At 38.6% G+C, this 23590-nt stretch overlaps 1 protein-coding gene and 1 pseudogene across 1 annotated transcript in view; one reads left to right on the forward strand and one right to left on the reverse strand.

Moving 5' to 3' along the window:
• Nucleotides 1–23590, reverse strand: part of UBE2Q2 (ubiquitin conjugating enzyme E2 Q2) — a 68044-nt gene that overhangs the window by 11394 nt on the left and 33060 nt on the right. Inside the window, exon 9 of the mRNA XM_068556301.1 lies at nucleotides 5542–5600. Coding sequence (XP_068412402.1) covers nucleotides 5542–5600 — 59 coding nt within the window. The remainder of the gene's footprint in view (nucleotides 1–5541; nucleotides 5601–23590) is intronic.
• LOC137760223 (eukaryotic translation initiation factor 1 pseudogene) lies at nucleotides 5823–6173 on the forward strand (annotated as a pseudogene).

Below are 23590 nucleotides of genomic sequence, written 5' to 3' on the forward strand. Positions count from 1 at the left end.
GTTTACAATCCAGTAAAGATTACAGATGTTAAACAAATAAACAATAAAGTGGGGGATGGAGACCCAGAGTTCTGTGAGAAGGAAAAACCAGGAGGCTTATTTTAAATTTGGTGGTCAGGAACAGCATATCTAAGAGTGACACACAGGCTGAGACCTGCAGGAATTGAAGTGTGGGTGGGAATAACATTCCAGGCAGAGGGAATGTATATGGAAGTCATGAGGAAAGAGTCTGCTCAGTACTAGGGGCTGAAAGACAACTAGTGGGGCATTAGCTCAGAGAGGGAAAGTGTGGTAACAAGATGACTGAAGAGGGAAGCAAGGGCAAGATCACAGAGGGTCTGTAGAACATGGTAAGGACATCAACCTGTAGGAGCAGTGGGAAGACATGGGAAGAGCTTAAGCAGGGGAGCAACATAACCAGAACAAATTTGTAAAAGCTCACTCTGGGGAAGCTTTATGAATGAGGGAACAGAAGCAGGAGTCGATCAGGAATCCTCTGAAGTGATCCAAGTGGGAACTGATGGTGGTAGCAACAAAAATGGAGACAAGTAATTGGATCTGAGAACTCTTTAAAAGGGAGAATCAAAGGAAAATGAGGAAAAGGTGATGTAAAGAATGACTCCTAAGTTCATTAATTAAGATAAGCAAGACTGGGGAAGGGAAACTGAAAAGAAGATGGGTTCAAGTTTTTGTCCCGAAGAGTCTGAGGTGCCTGTATAAGAGACATTCAAGTAGAGGTGTCAAGAAGGCAGAAGAACATTGGAAGCAGAAAAGACATAGGGATGTGAGATACGAACCTGGGAGTCACTGGCACATAGAAATATTTCAAAAGCCATGGGAGCTTTTTCGACAAATCATGCTAGAGCAACTGGACATTAGGCAAAAATCTATGACCTACACCTCATACCTTATGCAAAAATTAATTCAGAATCATTCACAGACTTATCTATAAACTGTAAAACCTTGAGGAAAAAAAGGTAGGAGAAAATCTTTGGGATCTAGGACTAGGCAAAGAGTTCTTAGATTTGACACCAAAAGCATAATCTATAAAAGGAGAAACATCTATAAATTTGACTTCATCAAAGCTAAAATATTTTGTTCTACAAAAGATTCTGTTAAGAAGATGAAATGAAGCTACATACTAGAAGAAATTAAAAAACCACATATTCAGCAAAGGACTATTATGTAGAATATATTTTTAAAACTTTCAAAATTCAACGAAATACAATCCAATTAGAAAATTGGCAAAAGACATGAACAAATATCTCTTGGAAGAGTATATAAAGCTGTCAAATAAGTACATGAAGATATTCAACACTGGGGAATATTAGGGAAAGCAACTTAAAACCACAATGAGACATCACTACACACCTAACAGAATGCCTATAATAAAAACAAGTGACACCACCAAATGCTGGCAAGGATGTGGAGAAAGTGTGTCACTCACACATTCTTGGTAGGAATGTAAAATGGTAAAGCCACTCTGGAAAACAGTTTCGTAGTTTCTTTAAAAACTCTATATGCAATGACCATATGATCCAGCAATTGCACTCCTGGACTTGTATCCCAGAGAAAGGACAATACATTCACAAAAAACACCTGTACACAACTATTCATAGCAGCTTTATTTGTAATACCCAAACACTGAAATCAGTCTAGAAGTCCTAAAGCAGGTTACTGGTTAACCAGACTGTGGTACATGGTGCACCATGGACTACTACTCAGCAATAAAAAGGAACAAAGTAGTCAGGCACTTAGATGACTCTCCAAGGAATTATGAGTTTAAAAAAAAAGCTAATCCCTAAAGGTTGCAATCCAAAAATGTATGATTCCATTTATGTAAATTTTTTTTGAAATGACAAAATACTAAGAATGCAGGACAGATTAGTGGTTGCCAGGAATTAAGGGAAGAGGGAGCATTAGAGGAAAATGGGTATGGTTTAAAGGGGCCTCAGGAAGGATCCTCATGGTGTTGGAACCGTTCAGTACCTTGACTGTGGTGGTGGATACACAAACCTACTCAATATAGAACTTAATACACACATACACACACATGAGTTATAAGTAAAACTGGGAAAATCTGAATAATCTCTACTTATCGTATCACTATCTCTGTATCACTGTCTCATACTGTATCACTGCCTCCTCGTAATATTATACTACAGCTTTGCAAAAATGTTACCACTGGGGAAACTAGGCAAAGGGTACAAGGTATCTCTATTATTTCTTACAACTGTGTGCAAATACACAATTAACTCAATTAAAATTTTAATTTTTAAGAAAAGGCAAAGGAATGAAGGGAAAAGAAAAAAGGACCCAGTACTAAATTCTGAAGAACTCCAATAGGTAGAAGTTAAGTAAACAAGGAGTTTCCAGCAAAAGAGACTAAGAAGAGGCAATCAGAAGCCAAGGGAAAAATGTTTCAATGTTGCTGAGAAATCTGATAATCAGATATGACAGAGCCTGAAAAGGGACTTCTGTATTTACCAATACCAAAGTCCCTATCGGCTATACCAGTTTGGGAGGAACACTAACAGCCAATGCCAGACTACATGGGGCTGAAAAGTGAACAGGAAGTGAAGAGTGTGGTTATATACACATTGCTTGTGGGAATGTAAATGGTGCAGCCACTTTGGAAAACAGTCTGGTACTTCATCCAAATGTTAGTTACCAAAGGACCTAGTGCCTCCTCACATAGGTATATGCGAAAGAGAAAGGAACATGTGCACACAGAAGCGTGTACATGAATATTCACAGCATTATTCATGATAGCCCAAAGGTGGAAAAAACAAATGTCCATGCATAAATAAAATGGAATGAAGTACTGATATATGCTGCAATGTGGATGGACCTTGACAAATTTTTTTTAATATAAATTTATTTTATTTATTTATTTTTGGCTGCACTGGGTCTTCGTTGCTGCGCGCAGGTTTTCTCTAGTTGCAGCGAGCTGGGGCTACGCTTCGTGCGGTGCGCGGGGCTTCTCACTGCGGTGGCTTCTCTTGTTGCGGAGCATGGGCTCTAGGCACGTGGGCTTCAGTAGTTGTGGCACGCAGTCTCAGTAGTTACGGCACACGGGCTTAGTTGCTCCACAGCATGTGGGATCTTCCTGGACCAGGGCTTGAACTCATGTCCCCTGCACTGGCAGGCAGACTCTCAACCACTGCGCCACCAGGGAAGCCCACAAATTTTGTTAAGTGAAAGAAGCCAGTCACGAAAGGCTGTAATTTGTTTGGTTCCATTTAAATGAAATGTCCAGAACAGGCAAATCCAGAGAGACAGAAAGGAGATTTGTGGTTGCTGGTGGGTGGGGTGTAGGAGGGAGGAATGAGAAGCGACTGCTAATGGGTACAGAGTTTCATTTGGAAGGTGATGGAAATTAGTGGTAAAGGTTGCACAGCTCTGAGTATACTAAACCACTAAATTATACACTTTAAAAGGTAAGTTTTATCATATGTAAATTGTATCACAATAAAGCTGTTATGTTTAAAAAAATTTTTTGACTATGACAAGAAACAAATAAGGGAGTAACTAGGAGATGTGGGATATAAAATATCTGGAACAAAAATTACTTAATAATCTATCCAGAGTCACACTGTTCAAGCTTTAGCCTTATTCTAAGATTGCAAGCTCTGTTCTATCAGGCTTCACACATCTTAGTTCTTCTTTAGTTCTTCCCGTGTCAGCCAGTAATTCTTCCTCTTTACTTAATAGTAGACTGTTATTTTGATTTTGCCTCAACATCATTTTGATTCTGCCTCAAATTAGCACTCACCTTTCATTCATCTTTCCATTCCCATTACTACTGTACCGATTTAGGTTGTCATCACTTCATCCTAAGACAGCGGCCTCAGCTCTAGCTAACAAGGCTCGCATTCTTCCAGGTTTTGTGAATATAAATTTGTCCTGTAGTCTCTTCTACTGTCACCATATTTATCTTTCTAAAACATTCTCTTTACTGTTATTTCCCTGTTCCTAAACCAGTTACAGAAAGATAAATTCAATATCCATGGGAAATAGTTTGCTCACCAATCCATGCTCCTATATAATTATAAGATATTGTCAACACAATTTCTTATAATTCTTCTATATGAATTCTAACCCTCTTGTGTTATAGCTCAAACTGATCTGGCACACTCTGAATACAGCACGCTCTTTCCCAAATGTGTAATTGTGTTTACTTTTCGCCTACATAGACAATTTTCCTTCAACCTCCGTCAGTTGACCAAACCCCACCCAATACTTCATGGCCTAGCTGAGATCCCACCTACTTGTCCAAGTCTTCCCAGATCACTATTGCCAGAAGCAATCCCTTTCTCCTTCAACCTCAGAGAACTTAAGTCCATATTTAACATCTGACAATCAATTGAGTACTCAATACTTTTAATCTTTAACATTGCTGCCTTTTAGTATAATGGAAAAATACTTTATTAGACGTTAGAAGATTTATCTGGATAAGTCACCAGCTTATTATTCCAGTTATTCACTTGAATAATGGGAAATTAACCCCATTTGGTAAAAGGCATCAATGAAGAGAACCTATTCAATATATAACAGATTTTTAAACTGAAAATGGCATTATTCATAATTTCATGTGTTTGTCTCTATAACAAGGTGGTAAACTACTAAGATCATAAATTCTTAAAATTCTTGGGATTTTTCACAACAGAATGTGAAAAATCTATGTCAAGTTTACATCAGATTTCAAAATGATCTGATAAAAATATTTTTATATATTTATCCTGAATTGACAAAAAGTTTCCAAGTATTTTCCTCAATCATTTATAGCCACCCAGATTGCTTTAATCTAAATGAAACTATTACTATATCAACCATAGAGATGATCAGAGGACTGGATATTTTTAGGTTTTAATCACCATAATATGTCTCACAAAGTGGAATTGATTAGCTGAGCATATCAGAATTCTCCAATTAGTTTAACTGCTCGTACTTTGAGGATCTACAGAACATTTCACAACTAACCTAGGTACAAATTCTGATCTTTTCCCCATCCTTCATATGACTTCTAATCACCAAAAGGCAATAGAAGCTTCAATTAAAAAATGCATGACAATTACCATTTGATTCTACCAAACTGAGACAACCAGTTAGAAGATCAATGACCAGCTTTAGAAGATCAATGACCAGCTCCATAGGCCCATGAGATTTCCTGTGATTATTCCTAGGATCATAGGCATGTGGGATTCACTCTAATCTTAACTTTCTCTAAACCCTCAATCACATCTTACATTTGAAAAACTTTCGATTTTTTAAGGTGAAGTATGCACAAATAGGGGTCATTAAAAACTCTACCTGTAAACATAATGGTTTATGCCAGTTATTCTCAAATTATGGTTCCCAGCCTAGAACATCAGCTTCACCTGAGACCATCTAAGACATGCAAATTCTTAGGCCCTACCCCAGTCCTACTGAATCAGAAACCTTGAGGTAAAGCCTAGCATTCTAGGCCTCCTAGCATTTAATTAGCCCTCCAAATGATTCTGATGTAGACTATCGAAGAAAACAATCACTTAAACTTACCCTCCTGAGAGAACAGGTAACACCACTCGAACAAATGGAGGATCAAATGGAAAATTATCCTAAAAAACAAATAAGCAAGTTTAATTTTAAGAATATCCTTAATACTGTATTATTTAGAAGATTTAAAAATACTCTACAGCCCAGTCACTGAGCCGCCACTGAGGACTCAGCAGCCTCCCCCTTGAGCCCCCTGGCTTCCCGACACTCCGTCCCCACAACCCGCCTTCTCCAGCCGCCACCTTCCGCAGGCCGTTTCCACCAAGGAAAAGGGATCGTATCGTATGTCCACTATCCAGAACCTCCACTCTTTCTACCCCTTTGCTGATGCAAGTAAGGGTGATGATCTGCTTCCTGCTGGCACTGAGGATTATATCCATATAAGAATTCAGCAGAAAAACGGCAGGAAGACCCTTACTACTGTCCAAGGGATCACTCATGGTTACGATAAAAAGAAACTAGCGAAGGCGTTTAAGAAGAAATTTGCCTGCAATGGTACTGTAATTGAGCATTCAGAATATGGAGAAGTAATTCAGCTACAGGGTGACCAGCGCAAGAACATCAAGAACATATGCCAGTTCCTCGTAGAGACTACACTGGGTAAGGACGATCAGCTGAAGGTTCATGGGTTTTAAGTGCTTCTGGCTCACCGAAGCTTAAGAGAGGATTTCCTTGCAGTGAGTAGAATTTTCCTTCTGCCCCTTGTCACAAGTTTAAAAACCTCACAGCTTGTATAATGTAACCATTTGGGGTCTGCTTTTAACTTGGGACTACTGTAATCCTTCATGCAATAAACTGAAAAGAGCCAAAAAAAACATAAACATTAAAAAGAATAAAAATCGTTTATAAAGAATGTATACATTTATTATCTAATGATGAATGAGGATCATAAACATAAAAATAGTCCTCCAAAATGAAATGAAATGAAAACGAAAGATAGTAAAAATGAAGTTAAGATCAGGCCCAAACAGGACAGTATATTGTAAACTTAAGAAACACACAGAGATAGCCTCATCAACCAGAGGGCAGAGAGCAGAAGCAAGAAGAACTACAATCCTACAGCCTGTGGAACAAAAACCACATTCACAGAAAGATAGACAAGATGAAAAGGCAGAGGGCTATGTACCACATGAAGGAACAAGATAAAACCCCAGGAAAACAACTAAATGAAGCGGAGATAGGCAACCTCCCAGAAAAAGAATTCAGAATAATGAGAGTGAAGATGATCCAGGACCTCGGAAAAACAATGGAGTCAAAGATCGAGAAGATGCAAGAAATGTTTAACAAAGATCTAGAAGAACTAAAGAATACACAAACACAGATGAATAACACAATAACTGAAATGAAACATACACTAGAAGGAATCAAGAGCAGAATAACTGAGGCAGAAGAACGGATAAGTGACCTGGAGGACAGAATGGTGGAATTCACTGCTGCACAACACAATAAAGAAAAAAAAGGACGAAATGTAATGAAGACAGGCTAAGAGACCTCTGGGACAACATTAAACGCAACAACATTCGCATTATAGGGGTCCCAGAAGGAGAAGAGAAGAAGAAAGGGTCTGAGAAAATATGTGAAGAGATTATAGTTGAAAACTTCCCTAACATGGGAAAGGAAATAGCCACCCAAGTCCAGGAAGTGCAGAGTCCGGTACAGGATAAACCCAAGCAGAAACACGCAGAGACACATAGTAATCAAATTGGAAAAAATTAAACACAAAGAAAAATTATTGAAATCAGCAAGGGAAAAATGAGAAATAACATACAAGGGAATTCCCATAAGATCAACAGCTGATTTCTCAGCAGGAACTCTACAAGCCAGAAGGGAGTGGCATGATATACTTAAAGTGATGAAAGGGAAGAACCTACAACCAAGATTACTCTACCCGGCAAGGATCTCATTCAGATTTGATGGAGAAATCAAAAGCTTTACAGACAAGCAAAAGCTAAGAGAATTCAGCACCACCAACCAAGCTCTACAACAAATGCTAAAGGAACTTCTCTAAGTGGGAAACACAAGAGAAGAAAAGGACCTACAGAAACACACCCAAAACAATTAAGAAAATGGTCATAGGAACATACATATCAATAATTACCTTAAACGTGAATGGATTAAATGCTCCAAACGAAAGACACAGGTTTGCTGAATGGATACAAAAACAACACCCATATATATGTTCTCTACAAGAGACCCACTTCAGACCTAGGGACACATACAGCCTGAAAATGGAGGGATGGAAAAAGATATTCCATGCAAATGGAAATCAAGAGAAAGCTGGAGTAGCAATACTCATATCAGATAAAATAGACTTTAAAATAAAGAGTGTTACAAGAGACAAGGAAGGACACTACATAATGATCAAGGGATCACTCCAAGAAGAAGATATAACAATTATAAATATGTATGCACCCACCATAGGAGCACCTCAATACATAAGGCAACTGCTAACAGCTATAAAAGAGGAAATCAACAGTAACACAATAATAGTGGGGGACTTTAACACCTCACTTACACCAATGGACAGATCATCCAAACAGAAAATTAATAAGGAAACACAAGCTTTAAATGACACAATGGACCAGATAGATTTAATTGATATTTATAGGACATTCCATCCAAAAACAGCAGATTACACTTTCTTCTCAAGTGCACGTCGAACATTCTCCAGGATAGATCACATCTTGGGTCACAAGTCAAGCCTTAGTGAATTTAAGAAAATTGAAATCATATCAAGCAACTTTTCTGACCACAATGCTATGAGGTTAGAAATCAATTACAGGGAAAAACATATAAAAAACACAAACATATGGAGGCTAAACAATACGTTACTAAATAACCAAGAGATCACTGAAGAAATCAAAGAGAAATCAAAAACTACCTAGAGACAAATGACAATGAAAACACGACGATCCAAAATCTATGGGATGCAGCAAAAGCAGTTCTAAGAGGGAAGTTTATAGCTATATGAGCCTACCTCAGGAAACAAGGAAAATGTCAAATAAACAATCTAACCTTACACCTAAAGGAACTAGAGAAAGAAGAACAAACAAAACCGAAAGTTAGCAAAAGGAAAGAAATCATAAATATCAGAGCAGAAATAAATGAAATAGAAACAAAGAAAACAATAACAAAGATCAATAAAACTAAAAGCTGGTTCTCTGAGAAGATAAAAAAATTGATAAACCATTAGCCAGACTCATCAAGAAAAAGAGGGAGAGGACTCAAATCAATAAAATTAGAAATGAAAAAGGAGAAGTTACAACAGACAATGCAGAAATACAAAGCATCCTAAGAGACTACTACAAGGAACTCTATGCCAATAAAATGGACAACCTGGAAGAAATGAACAAATTCTTAGAAAGGTGTAACCTTCCAAGACTTAACCAGAAAGAAACAGAAAATATGAACAGACCAATCACAACTAATGAAATTGAAACTGTGATTAAAAATCTTCCAACAAACAAAAGTCCAGGACCAGATGGCTTCACAGGTGAATTCTATCAAACATTTAGAGAAGAGCTAACACCCATCCTTCTCAAGCTCTTCCAAAAAATTGCAGAGGAAGGAACACTCCCAAACTCATTCTATGAGGCCACCATCACCCTGACACCAAAACCAGACAAAGATACTACAGAAAAAGATAATTACAGACCAATATCACTGATGATGAATATAGATGCAAAAGTCCTCAACAAAATACTAGCAAACAGAATTCAACAACACATTAAAAGGATCATATACCATGATCAAGTGGGATTTATCCCAGGAATGCAAGGATTCTTCAATATATGCAAATCAATCAATGTGATACACCATATTAACAAATTGAAGAAGAAAAACGATATGATCATCTCAATACATGCAGAAAAAGCTTTTGACAAAATTCAACACCCATTTATGATAAAAACTCTCCAGAAAGTGGGCATAGAGGGAACCTACCTCAACATAATAAAGGCCATATATGACAAACCCAAAGCAAACATGATTCTCAATGCTGGAAAACTGAAAGCATTTCCTCTAAGATTAGGAACAAGATAAGGATGTCCACTCTCACCACTATTATTCAACATAGTTTTGGAAGTCCTAGCCACAGCAATCAGAGAAGCAGAAGAAATAAAAGGAATACAAATTGGATAAGAAGAAGTAAAACTGTCACTGTGTGCAGATGACATGATACTATACACAGAGAATCCTAGAGATGCCACCAGAAAACTACTAGAGCTAATCAATGAATTTGGTAAAGTTGCAGGATACAAAATAATGCACAGAAATGTCTTGCATTCCTACACACTAATGATGAAAAATCTGAAAGAGAAATTAAGGAAACATTTCCATTTACCACTGCAACAAAAAGAATAAAATACCTAGGAATAAACCTACCTAGGGAAACAAAAGACCTGTATGTAGAAAACTATAAGACACTGATGAAAGAAATTAAAGATGATACAAACAGATGGAGAGATATACCATGTTCTTGGATTGGAAGAATCAATATTGTGAATATGACTATACTACCCAAAGCAAGCTACAGATTCAATGCAATCCCTACCAAACTACCAATGGCATTTTTTACAGAACTAGAACAAAAAATCTTAAAATCTGTAGGGAGACACAAAACACCACGAATAGCCAAAGCAGTCTTGAGGGAAAAAAGCGGAGCTGGAGGAATCAGACTCCCTGACTTCAGACTATACTATAAAGCTACAGTAATCAAGACAATATGGTACTGGCACAAAAGGAGAAATATAGATCAATGGAACAGGATAGAAAGCCCAGAGATAAACTCACGCACCTATGGTCAACTAATCTATGACAAAGGAGGCAAAGATATACAATGGAGAAAAGACAGTCTCTTCAATAAGTGGTGCTGGGAAAACTGGACAGCTACATGTAAGAGAATGAAATTAGAACACTCCCTAACACCATACACAAAAATAAACTCAAAATGGATTCAAGGCCTAAATGTAAGACCGGACACTATAAAACTCTTAAGAGGAAAACATAGGAAGAACACCCTTTGACATAAATCACAGTAAGATCTTTTTTGATCCACCTGTTGGCGTAATGGAAATAAAAACAAAAATAAACAAATGGGACCTAATTAAACTTAAAAGCTTTTGCACAGCAAAGGGAAACACAAACAAGACGGAAAGACAACCCTCAGAATGGGAGAAAATATTTGCAAACGAATCAACGGACCAAGGATTAATCTCCGAAATATATAAACAGCTTATGCAGCTCAATATTAGAAAAACAAACAACCCAATGCAAAAATGGGCAGAAGACATAAATAGACGTTTCTCAAAAGAAGACATACAGATGGCCAAGAGGCACATGAAAACCTGCTCAACATCACTAATTATTAGAGAAATGCAAATCAAAACTACAATGAGGTATCACCTCACACCAGTTCGAATGGGCATCATCAGAAAATCTACAACCAACAAATGCTGGAGAGGGTGTGGAGAAAGGGGAATCTTCTTGCACTGTTGGTGGGAATGTAAATTGATACAGCCACTATGGAGAACAGTATGGAGGTTCCTTAAAAACCTAAAAATAGAATTACCATATGACCCAGCAATCCCACTACTGGGCATATGCCCTGAGAAAACCATAATTCAAAAAGACACATGCACCCCAGTGTTCACTGCAGCACTAATCACAATAGCCAGGTCATGGAAGCAACCTAAATGCCCATCGACAGACGAATGGATAAAGAAGATGTGGTACACATATACAATGGAATATTACTCAGCCATAAAAAGGAACAAAACTGGGTCATTTGTAGGGACGTGGATGAATCTAGAGACTGTCATACAGAGTGCAAGTAAGTCAGAAAGAGAAAAACAAATATCGCATATTAACGCATATCTGTGGAACCTAGAAAAATGGTACAGATGAACCAGTTTGCAGGGCAGAAATTGAGACACAGATGTAGAGAATAAACATATGGACATCAAGGGGGGAATGTGGCGGGGGGGGTGGTGGGGGTGGTGGGATGAATTGGGAGATTGGGATTGACATGTATACACTGATGTGTATAAAACGGATGACTAATAAGAACCTGCTGTATAAAAAAATAAATAAAATTCAAATAAATAAAAAAGAAATACACAAAGGTGTTCCATGTCCAATAGAACTATATAAAGGAACCATCCCAATAATGATAGACTAGGTAATTTGGATCAATCCTCTGGCTAAGAATTAGAAAAGGTAGACAAAAATGTACAATTACAGAGCTAAGATCAGGAAGAGAAAGGGAACCCCAGAGAGTGGGGCCTTTTTTTTCCCTTTGCGTTTTCTTTCAATTACAGGAGATGAAGATAAGAGGTTAAAGAAGCTAGGGCTAAGAAGATAAAAATTGGATTTCAGGGTCCACCAAGGTAAGTCTTTACTAGTCTCCAACACTTTAGGTTGGGACCCTGAAGGACAAACCACAAACTGCCCTGAAGGAATGACGCCAACCTTTACATCATCTCAATGCCTTTCTGGATTCAGTGATCCTGGATTGCTACTGCCCAAGCACCTGACAGGGTCAAAGGTACATCTTCTCTGTAGAGGAACAGCATCCAAGGCTTCGAATTACCTCTCTAATTTTTCATATATAATATCTATCACCAAAAATAACCAGTCATGAAAGACTTAAAGACGGCCATGTGAGGCCTGGTCTTCTTGCACTTGAGGCTCCACGTGAGTTGCTTGCATGCAAAGGGCAGCTTCTCATAATATTGACATTCAGTCCAGTAATCCTCCACTGTAACAGCTCCTTTACTTTGCAGTGAAAATTGCTTTGTATGTATATTATGACATAGTATGAGTGTGTTTCATGTTTGGTAATTGCAATCATTGTTGCTTTTGTTGTGGTCATCCATGTACAATGCTTGGTGTCAGTCTATTTATCTCTTGTAAAAATAAAATACAGTGTGTGTGTGTGTGTGTGTGTGTGTGTGTGTAAAAAAAACCAACAAAAAACAAAAAAAAACAAAGGGCAGCTTCTCCAGGTTCTTTCCCTGTGCTAAATGTGGCCCTGCAGCTTGTCAGTGCCCTGGGCAGTGCTTGTGGCCTCAGTAACCTGGGTGCCCGTGTGTCTGTGGTACACCCGAACCAGGGGTCTGTCTAGCTTATGTCAAGTCTCCAGGGAAAGCCATTTTTTCAATGCCTACAATGGAATGGCAAGGCCTCTGATAACCAGGTGTAGAAGATATGCTTGCTCTTCAGGGCACAGTTCAGAATAGGGGACCTTCAACATGGCAGAGGACTAAGACATGGAGATCACCTTTCTCCCCACAAATACATCAAAAATACTTCTACAAGTGGAACAACTTCTACAGAACACGTACTGAACGCTAGCAGAAGACCTCAGACTTCCCAAAAGATGCCTGAAGGTGACCTACACGCACAAGGGGGGCCAAAACCAAAGCTGAACAGCAGGAGTTGTGGGAACAAAGAGAAAGGGAAATTTCTCCGTGCAGCCTCAGGAGCAGCGGATTAAATCCCCACAATCAACTTGATGTACCCTGCATCTGTGGAATACCTGAATAGACAACAAATCATCACAAAATTGAGGCAGTGGACTTTAGAAGCAACTGTAGACTCAGGGTTTTCTGTCTGCGACTGATTTGTTTCTCATATTTATGTTTATCTTAGTTTAGTTTTTAGCTCTTGTTATCATAGGTGGTTTTGTTTATTGGTTTGGTTGCTCTCTTCTTTTTTATTATTATTTTTTATGTTAATAATTTTTTATTTTTTATTTTTTTAATTTTTATTTTTATTTTCTTTCTTTTCTTCTCCCTTTTCTTCAGAGCCATGTGGCTGACAGGGTCTTGGTCTCCGGCCAGGTGTCAGCCCTGAGCCTCTGAGGTGGGAGAGCCAAGTTCAGGACACTGGACCACCAGAGACCTCCTGACCCCCCATAATATCAATTGGCGAGAGCTCTCCCAGAGATCTCCTCCTCAACGTTAAGACCCAGCTCCACCCAATGGCCAGCAAAGCTCCAGTGCTGGACACCCCATGCCAAACAACGAGTAAGACAGGAACACAACCTCACCCATTAGCAGAGAGGCTGCCTAAAATCATACTAAGTTCACATACACCCCAAAACACACCACCACACACGGCCCTGCCCACCAGAGAGACAAGATCCAGCCCCACCTACCAGAACACAGGCACTAGTCCCCTCCACCAGGAAGCCTACACAACCCACTGAACCAACCTCACCAACTGGGGGCAGACACCAAAAACAACAGGAACTAAGAAGCTGCAGCCTGTGAAAAGGAGACCCCAAACACAGTAAGTTAAACAAAGTGAGAGGACAGAGAAATATACAGCAGATGGAGGAGCAAGGTAAAAACCACCAGACCAAACAAATGAAGAGGAAATTGGCAGTCTACCTGAAAAAGAATTCAGAGTAATGAGAGTAAACATGATCCAAAATCTTGGAAATAGAATGGAGAAAATACAAGAAACGTTTAACAAGGACCTAGAAAACTACACAGCAAACAAACAATGATGGACAACACAATAAATAAAATTAAAAACTCTCTAGAAGGAATCAATAGCAGAATAACTGAGGCAGAAGAACGGATACGTGACATGGAAGATAAAACAGTGGAAATAACTACTGCAGAGAAGAATAAAGAAAAAAGAATGAAAAGAATTGAGGACAGTTTCAGAGACCTCTGGGACAACATTAAATGCAACAACATTCGAATTATAGGGGTCCCAGAAGAAGAAGAGAAGAAGAAAGGGTCTGAGAAAATATGTGAAGAGATTATAGTTGAAAACTTCCCCAACATGGGAAAGGAAATAGTCAATCAAATCCAGGAAGCGCAGAGTCCCATACAGGATAAATCCAAGGAGAAATACACAAAGACACATATTAATCAAACTAACAAAAATTAAATACAAAGAAAAATATTAAAAGCAGCAAGGGAAAAGCAACAAATAACATACAAGGGAATCACCATAAGGTTAACAGCTGATCTTGCAGCAGAAACTCTGCAAGCCAGAAAGGAGTGGCAGCACATATTTAAAGCGATGAAGGAAAGACCTACAAACAAGATTACTCTACCCAGCAAGGATCTCTACCCAGCAAGGATCTCATTCAGATTCGAGGGAGAAACTAAAACCTTTACAGACAAGCAAAAGCTAAGAGAATTCAGCACCACCAAACCAGCTTTACAACAAATGCTAAAGTAACTTCTCTAGGCAGGAAACACAAGAGAAGGAAAAGACCTACATAAACAAACCCAAAACAATTAAGAAAATGGTAACAGGAACATACATATCAATAATTACCTTAAATGTCAGTGGATTAAATGCTCCAACCAAAAGACATAGACTGGCTGAAGAGATACAAAAATAAGACCCATATATATGCTATCTACAAGAGACCCACTTCAGACCCAGGGACACAAACAGACTGAAAGTGAGGGGAAGAACAAATATATTCCATGCAAATAGAAATCAAAAGAAAGCTGAACTAGCAATTCTCATATCAGACAAAATAGACTTCAAAATAAAGACTATTACAAGAGACAAAGAAGGATACTACATAATGATCAAGGGATCAATCCAAGAAGAAGATATAACAATTGTAAATATTTATGCACCCAACAGAGGAACACCTCAACACATAAGGCAAATGCTAAGAGCCATAAAAGGGGAAATTGAGAGTAACACAGTAATAGTAGGCAACTTTAAACCCCACTTTCACCAGTGAACAGATCATCCAAAATGAAAATAAATAACGAAACACAAGCTTAAAATGACACATTAAACAAGCTGGACTTAACTGATATTTATAGGACATTCCATCCAAAAACAACAGACTACACTTTTTTCTCAAGCGCTCATGGAACATTCTCCACCAGAGGTAATATCTTGGGTCACAAATCAAGCCTTGGTAAATTTCAGAAAACTGAAATCGTATCAAGTATCTTTTGCAACCACAACACTATGAAATGAGATATTAATTAGAGGAAAAACAACTGTAAAAAACACAAACACATGGAGGCTAAACAATACGTTACTAAATAACCAAGAGATCACTGAAGAAATCAAAGAGGAAATCAAAAAATACCTAGAGACAAATGACAATGAAAACACGATGACCCAAAATCTATGGGATGCAGCAAAAGCAACTAAGAGGGAAGTTTATAGCAATACAATCCTACCTCAAGAAACAACTCAAATAAACAAGCTAACCTTACACTAAAGCAATTAGAATACTCTGGTTTCTCTTCAGATAGAATAAATCTTTCGCCTTTTACTAAAAAAAAAAAGCAATTAGAGAAAGAAGAACCAAAAAAAACACAAAGTTAGCAAAAAGAAATCATACAGATCAGAAATAAATGAAAAATAAATAAAGGAAACAATAGCAAAGATCAATAAAACTAAAAGCTGGTTCTTTGAGAAGATAAACAAAACTGATAAACCATTAGCCAGACTCACCAAGAAAAAGAGGGAGAGGACTCAAATCAATAAAATTAGAAATGAAAAAGGAGAAGTAACAACTGACACTTCAGAAATACAAAAGATCATGAGAGATTACTACAAGCAACTGTGTGCCAATAAAATGGACAACCTGGAAAAAATGGAAAAATTCTTAGAAAAGCAAATCTTTCTGAGACTGAACCAGGAAGAAATAGAAAATACAAACAGACCAATCATGAGCAGTGAAATTGAAACTGTGATTAAAAATCTTCCAACAAACAACAGCCCAGGACCAGATGGCTTCACAGGTGAATTCTATCAAACACTTAGAGAAGAGCTAACACCTAGCCTTCTCAAGCTCTTCAAAAATACAGCAGAGGGATGAACACTTCCAAACTCTTTCTATGAGGCCACCATCACCCTGACACCAAAACCAGACAAAGATGTCACAAAAAAGAAAGCTACAGGCCAATATCCTGATGAACACAGATGCAAAAACCTTCAACAAAATACTAGCAAACAGACTCCAACAGCGCATTAGAAGGATCACACGCCAGGATAAAGTGTGGTTTATCCCAGGAATGCAAGGATTCTTCAGTATACCCAAATCAATCAATGTGATACACCATATTAACAAACTGAAGAATAAAAACCATATGATCATCTCAATAGATGCAGAAAAAGCTTTCGAAAAAATTCAACACCCATGTATGATAAAAACTCTCCAGAAAGCGGGCATAGAGGGAACCTGCCTCAACATAATAAAGGCCATATATGACAAACCCACAGCCAACATCGTTCTCAACGGCGAAAAACTGAAACCATTTCCTCTAAGATCAGGAACAAGACAAGGTTACCCACTCTCACCACTGTTATTCAACATAGTTTTGGAAGTTTTAGCCACAGCAGTCAGAGAAGAAAAAGAAATAAAAGGAATCCACGTCGGAAAAGAAGAAGTAAAACTGTCACTGTTTGCAGATGACATGATACTGTGCAGATGACATGATACTATACATAGAGAATCCTAAAGATGCTACCAGAAAACTACTAGAGCTAATCAATGAATTTGGTAAAGTAGCAGGATACAAAAGTAATGCACAGAAATCTCTTGCATTCCTATACAATGACGATGAAAAATCTAAAAGAGAAATTAAGGAAACACTCCCATTTACCATTGCAACAAAAAGAATAAAATACCTAGAGATAAAACTACCTAAGGAGACAAAAGACCTGTATGCAGAGAACTAAAAGACACTGATGAAAGAAATTAAAGATGATACAAACAGATGGAGAGATATCCCATGTTTTTGGATTGGAAGAATCAATATTGTGAAAATGACTATACTACGCAAAGCAATCTATAGACTCAATGCAATCCCTATCAAACTACCACTGGCATTTTTCACAGAACTAGAACAAAAAATTTCACAATTTGTATGGAAACACAAAAGACCCCGAATAGCCAAAGCAATCTTGAGAAAGAAAAATGGAGCTGGAGGAATCAGGCTCCCTGACTTCAGACTATACTACAAAGCTACAGTAATCAAGACAGTATGGTACTGGCACAAAAACAGAAATATAGATCAATGGAACAGGATAGAAAGCCCAGAGATAAACCCACACACATATGGTCACCTTATTTTTGACAAAGGAGGCAAGAATATACAGTGGAGAAAAGACAGTCTCTTCAATAAGTGGTGCTGGGAAAACTGGACAGCTACATGTAAAAGAATGAAATTAGAACACTCCCTAACACCATACACAAAAATAAACTCAAAATGGATTAAAGACCTAAATGTAAGGCCAGACACTATAAAACTCTTAGAGGAAAACATAGGCAAAACACTCTATGATATACATCACAGCAAGATCCTTTTTGACCCACCTCCTAGAGAAATGGAAGTAAAAGCAAAAATAAACAAATGGGACCTAATGAAACTTAAAAGCTTTCACACAGCAAAGGAAACCATAAACAAGACAAAAAGACAACCCTCAGAATGGGAGAAGATATTTGTAAACGAAGCAGTGGACAAAGGATTAATCTCCAAAATATACAAGCAGCTCATGCAGCTCAGTATCAAAAAAACAAACAACCCAATCCAAAAATGGGCAGAAGACCTAAATAGACATTTCTCCAAAGAACATATACAGATTGCCAATAAACACATGAAAGGATGCTCAACATCACTAATCATTAGCGAAATGCAAATCAAAACTCCAATGAGGTTATCATCTCACACCAGTCAAAATGGCTATCATCAAAAAATCTACAACAGTAAATGCTGGAGAGGGTGTGGAGAAAAGGGAACCCTCTTCCACTGTTGGTGGGTATGTAAATTGAAACAGCCACTATGGAGAACAGTACGGAGGTTCCTTAAAAAACTAAAACTAGAACTACCATACGACCCAGCAATCCCACTACTGGGCATACACCTTGAGAAAACCATAATTCAGAAAGAGTCATGTTAGGCTTCCCTGGTAGCACAATTGTTAAGAATTCACCTGCCAATGCAGTGGACACGGGTTCGAGCCCTGGTCTGGGAAGATCCCACATGCCACGGAGCAACTAAGCCTGTGTGCCCCAACTACTGAGCCTGTGCTCTAGAGCCCATGAGCCACAACTACTGAGCCTGCATGGCACAACTAATGAAGCCCACGTGCCTAGAGTCCGTGCTCTGCAACAAGAGAAGCCACCACAATGAGAAGCCCGCATACCGCAATGAAGAGTAGCCCCCCGCTTGCAGCAATCAGAGAAAGCCCACACACAGCAATAAAGACCCAACACAGCCATAAATAAATAAATAAATTTATTTATTTATTAAAAAAACAAAAAACTAAAACAAAACAAAAAAGAGTCATGTACCATAATGTTCACCGCAGCACTATTTACAACAGCCAGGACTTGGAAGCAACCTAAGTGTCCATCGACAGATGAATGGATAAAGAAGATGCAGCACATATATACAACGGAATATTACTCAGCCATAAAGAGAAACGAAATTGAGTTATTTGTAGTGAGGTGGATGGACCTAGAGTCTGTCATACAGAGTGAAGTCAGTCAGAAAGAGAAAAACAAATACCATATGCTAACATATACATACGGAATCTTAAAACAAACAAAAAAAAAGGTTCTGAAGAACCTAGGGGCAGGACAGGAATAAAGACGCAGACGTAGAGAATGGACTTGAGGACACGGGGAGGGGGAAGGGTAAGCTGGGACGAAGTGAGAGAGTAGCACTGACATATATACACTACCAAATGTAAAATAGCTAGCTAGTGGGAAGCAGCTGCATAGCGCAGGGAGATCAGCTTGGTGCTTTGTGACCACCTAGACGGGTGGGATATGGAGGGTGGGAGGGAGACACAAGAGGGAGGGGATATGGGTATATATGTATACATATAATTGATTCACTTTGTTATACAGCAGAAACTAAACACAACATTGTAAAGCAACTATACTTCAATAAAGATGTTTTAAAAAAAAAAAGACTTAAAGACGACCTGATCAGAAAATAAGAAGCAAACTACAGACAAAACTACAAGGGGTCAAAATAAGAGAGTTATCAGACACAGATTTTAAAATAACTATGCTGAGTATGCGCAAGAAAAGGCAAGATTGAAAACCCTGGCAGAAAATTAAAATTATAAAAATGAACTATATAGGAATTCTGAAGCTTAGAAATACAGATACTGAAATTAGTAACTTAATGGATGAGTTTACCACCACGGAGACTTGGAAGAGAAATTCAGTATGCTAGAAAAATAGGTCAGAAAACATCCCAAATGAAGCTAAGAGAGAGAAAAATGTGGAAAATGCAGATAATAAACAAGACATAGGGAAATGTATTGAAAAGGCTAATCATATATGTAGAGTCCTAGAATGGGACAGACGCCATATTTGAAGAGATAATGCCTGACAATGTCTGAAAATTTTCCAGAACTGATTAAAGGCTTCATGAGATTTACACACTATAAATACTTCAAGAGAAACAATCGAAGCTATAATAAGGGAATGATATCTTTGAGGTGCTGAAAGAAAGGAATCTCCATCTTAAAAATCTATACACAATAAAAATACTTTCCAAAAGTGAGGTCCAAATAAAGATATTTTCCTATAAGCAGACCCACACTGAAGGAAACAAAAGAGGATATTCTTCAGGCAAGAGAAAGAAGATCCTAGACGGAAACCTGGAGAATAAAGACCATGAAAAGAGCTAATATGTACAAAGATCCAAATGAATACTGATGAATTATGTAACAATAATGTATAAGGTTTTAGATAAATATAGAACTAAAATGCATGACAACAACAGCACGTATTTGGCAGGGTGTACATGTTCTATGGTCTTTGCCTTGACAAGGAAAAGGAAAAACACAAATTAACAAATTTATATTATACTTTGACAAGCTAAGGATATGTATTATAATTGTAAAGTAGTAAATTAGAGTAAAGGATGATAAGCACCAAGCTAACAGAAGTGGGAAACTGGAGTAATAAAAAAAAAAAAAAATCCAAAAGAAAGTGGGAAAAAAAAACATGGAGCAAGGACAAGTAAATGAGACAGATTTAAACCCGAATAGCAATACCAACATTAAATGCACATAGATAACTGCTCCAATTAATCTGACAACGATCATCAGATCTGATAAAAATATATAAAGGCAAGATGACAGAATAGAACCTCAGCTAACTCTCTGGCTGCGCAATTCTCTGTTTCAAATTTTCAGTCCTGGAAACTGAGGTTTCCAAAAGAATAAAACTTTTTCTCTCAATGAACTGAAGTAAAGATGGTAGCTGAAGTGGCCAAGAGTGTTAGACGTCAGTCTCTAGGGGCCAGGAGGCCAAGAAGGCTACCCCTCACTTTCCTACAACAGAGGAGTAGAGTAACAGCATACTGCCTCCATGAAGATATGTCAGGAAGTCTAAGAGAAATTACTTCTGATTTCTGTGTTCAAAAAAAATGAGAATTAGTAAACTAACGCCTCTTAAAAAATCAATTTGCAGGTAAAAGAGCTAAACAAACATTTGTTTCATCCAGTTATTTCTAAGGAACACAAAACTACAGTTTTAACTGGAAAAATAACCAGCATAATTCCAGTACCTTACTACCCATCCTCAAGTAAGAGTCTGAGGAACATGTAAACTATGTAAATTCAATCCTAATAGGAGAGGGGGATAAAAAGCACACTTCTGACGGCTAAAACAGATAATCTCAGCTATCTACTGCAAGGCAGAAAAAGAAGAAATCTACCCACACAAGAAACCAGCTTAATGACAGTTATTACAATCCATTTCCAAATAAGTAGCTTACCTTTTATCTACAATTTAACAGATAAAGAAAGGCATAGATGCAAAGCTTGGTAAAGTACCACTTCATTTAATTTCCTGTATTTCAGATCTTTAAATATGTGATCCCAAATGAGTGACTACAAAACCTTATTTTTATATATATAAATTTATTTATTTTATTTATTTTTGGCTACATTGGGTCTTCATTGCTGCATGCGGGCTTTCCCTAGTTGTGGCGAGCGGGGGCTACTCTTGGTTGCGGTGCGCGGGCTTCTCATTGCGTTGGCTTCTCTTGTTGCGGAGCATGGGCTCTAGGCGCACGGGCTTCAGTAGTTGTGGCTCGCGGGCTCTAGAGCGCAGGCTCAGTAGTTATGGCGCACAGGCTTCGTTGCTCCACGGCATGTGGGATCTTCCCAGACCAGGGCTCGAACCCGTGTCCCCTGCATTGGCAGGCAGATTCTTAACCACTGCGCCACCAGGGAAGCCCCAAAACCTCTTTTAATTGATTATGTGACAGTGAGAACTCCCTTCATTTTAAGTAATCCTTCAGATTAACTATTCTACATCAAAACACAGGGATTCTATTCCATAAACTCTGTACCTTGGAACTCAGTAATCAAGATTTTACAGAAATAAAAAGGTGTGGGGTTGGCGGGGGCGGGGGGGGCGGGGAAGGGGGGTTGTTTACAGGCATTGGTGGGCGGGGTGGAGGAAGGTTTCTGTTTAAATAGATATGCAAGAGGGAATTCCCTGGTGGTCCAGTGGTTAGGACTCCACACTTTCACTGCCAAGGGTCCGGGTTCAGTCCCTGGTTAGGGAACTAAGATCCTGCAAAAGGAACTAAGATCCCACAAGCCGTGTGGGTGTGGCCAAAAAAAGAAAAAAAAAAAAAAGATACGCAAGCTATTGTGGTATACTAACTCAGAAACTAAGAACCTCAGGGTTTACAAGGATGTCATAAAGTTATCCAATTTCCAAATCAACACCTTGGGCTTCCAAGCTATTCTCAGCCATGAGGAACATTCTATTTTTAAAAGACTAGAGCCATCATCAGATGGCTCTAAATAGTTATAAATCACCTCCTTATATTGAGTTGAAAATTGTCTCTTTACAGTTTGACTTCTATTCCAATAATTCTATTGGAATTAATTCTATTGTCATGCCTTGTGTTCATCAAAAACTAATCAAACTAATATGTATACATACACAGCCCTTCAAATAGTTGAAGACAAGCTATCAGGAACCCCCATGTTCTCCTCTCCAAATCTATAATTTCACCTGCTATCTTAGGACATGGTACGGAATCTTTCTAATCCTTGCTACTATTCTCTAAATAAACCCAGATTTGTCTAAATAAACCCTTCTTAAAGTACTACCTCAAAATTCAACTCAGTAGTTCAGATGTGGCCTGAGAAGCCAGACCACCACTTCCTTACCAAGTTGCTGACAAATCTAATAGGTCCCATTCCCTCCTACCCCTTTCCCCTTCCCCATCCTTGTGTCATGTTACATCTCAAGTTTCATTTTCTTATTCATGACCCTCAAGTTGTCACCATGGCCATCCAAGGCCCTAAATACTGTTCATGCTCCTTCTGTGAATCCTTCTTTCTGAGTCATACCTGCTAGTCCTCCGAAGTCTATGAATCCTGATACTAATAACTTGGCAATTGAGTTTAAGGTCCTCTTAGTAAGGTCAGTTAGCTCAAGGCAATCACATTCTTCCCAGGCGTCTTAAGAAATACTTCAACCCTAGCAAAGGCCCTTCTTTCTGGTATCAGGAACCATGGTTCAGAAACACAAATCCAACAGAATTTCAGCCATTTACCTCCCAGATCGTCCCCTCCCTGAAGTTCTACCTAGAGCAGGAAAATATAATGAAAACACTATCTGCAGTCACAAGTCCTTCAGTTTCCTGGTCAAGATTTCAGATTCCCTAAAAAGATATCTCTGAAAGAGGAAGTGAGAGGGGAGGGGCCCACATCAGTCTTCAAAGATACTGATAAGGTTCTACTTCTTAAGCTTGGTGTCGGGCCTATGGGAATACGATTTAATATGACTGCTTAGATTTCAAGTTAAAAATATTTTTCATGTATTTTTTAAAAAGATACGTTCCGGGCTTCCCTAGTGGCGCAGTGGTTGAGAATCTGCCTGCCAATGCAGGGGACACGGGTTCGAGCCCTGGTCTGGGAAGATCCCACATGCCGCAGAGCGGCTAGGCCCGTGAGCCACAATTACTGAGTCTGCGCTCTGCAACAAGAAAGGCCGCGATAGCGAGAGGCCCGCGCACCGCGATGAAGAGTGGCCCCCACTTGCCGCAACTAGAGG

Source organism: Eschrichtius robustus, chromosome 1 (genome assembly GCF_028021215.1).
Source record: "Eschrichtius robustus isolate mEscRob2 chromosome 1, mEscRob2.pri, whole genome shotgun sequence".
Lineage (NCBI taxonomy): Eukaryota > Metazoa > Chordata > Mammalia > Artiodactyla > Eschrichtiidae > Eschrichtius > Eschrichtius robustus.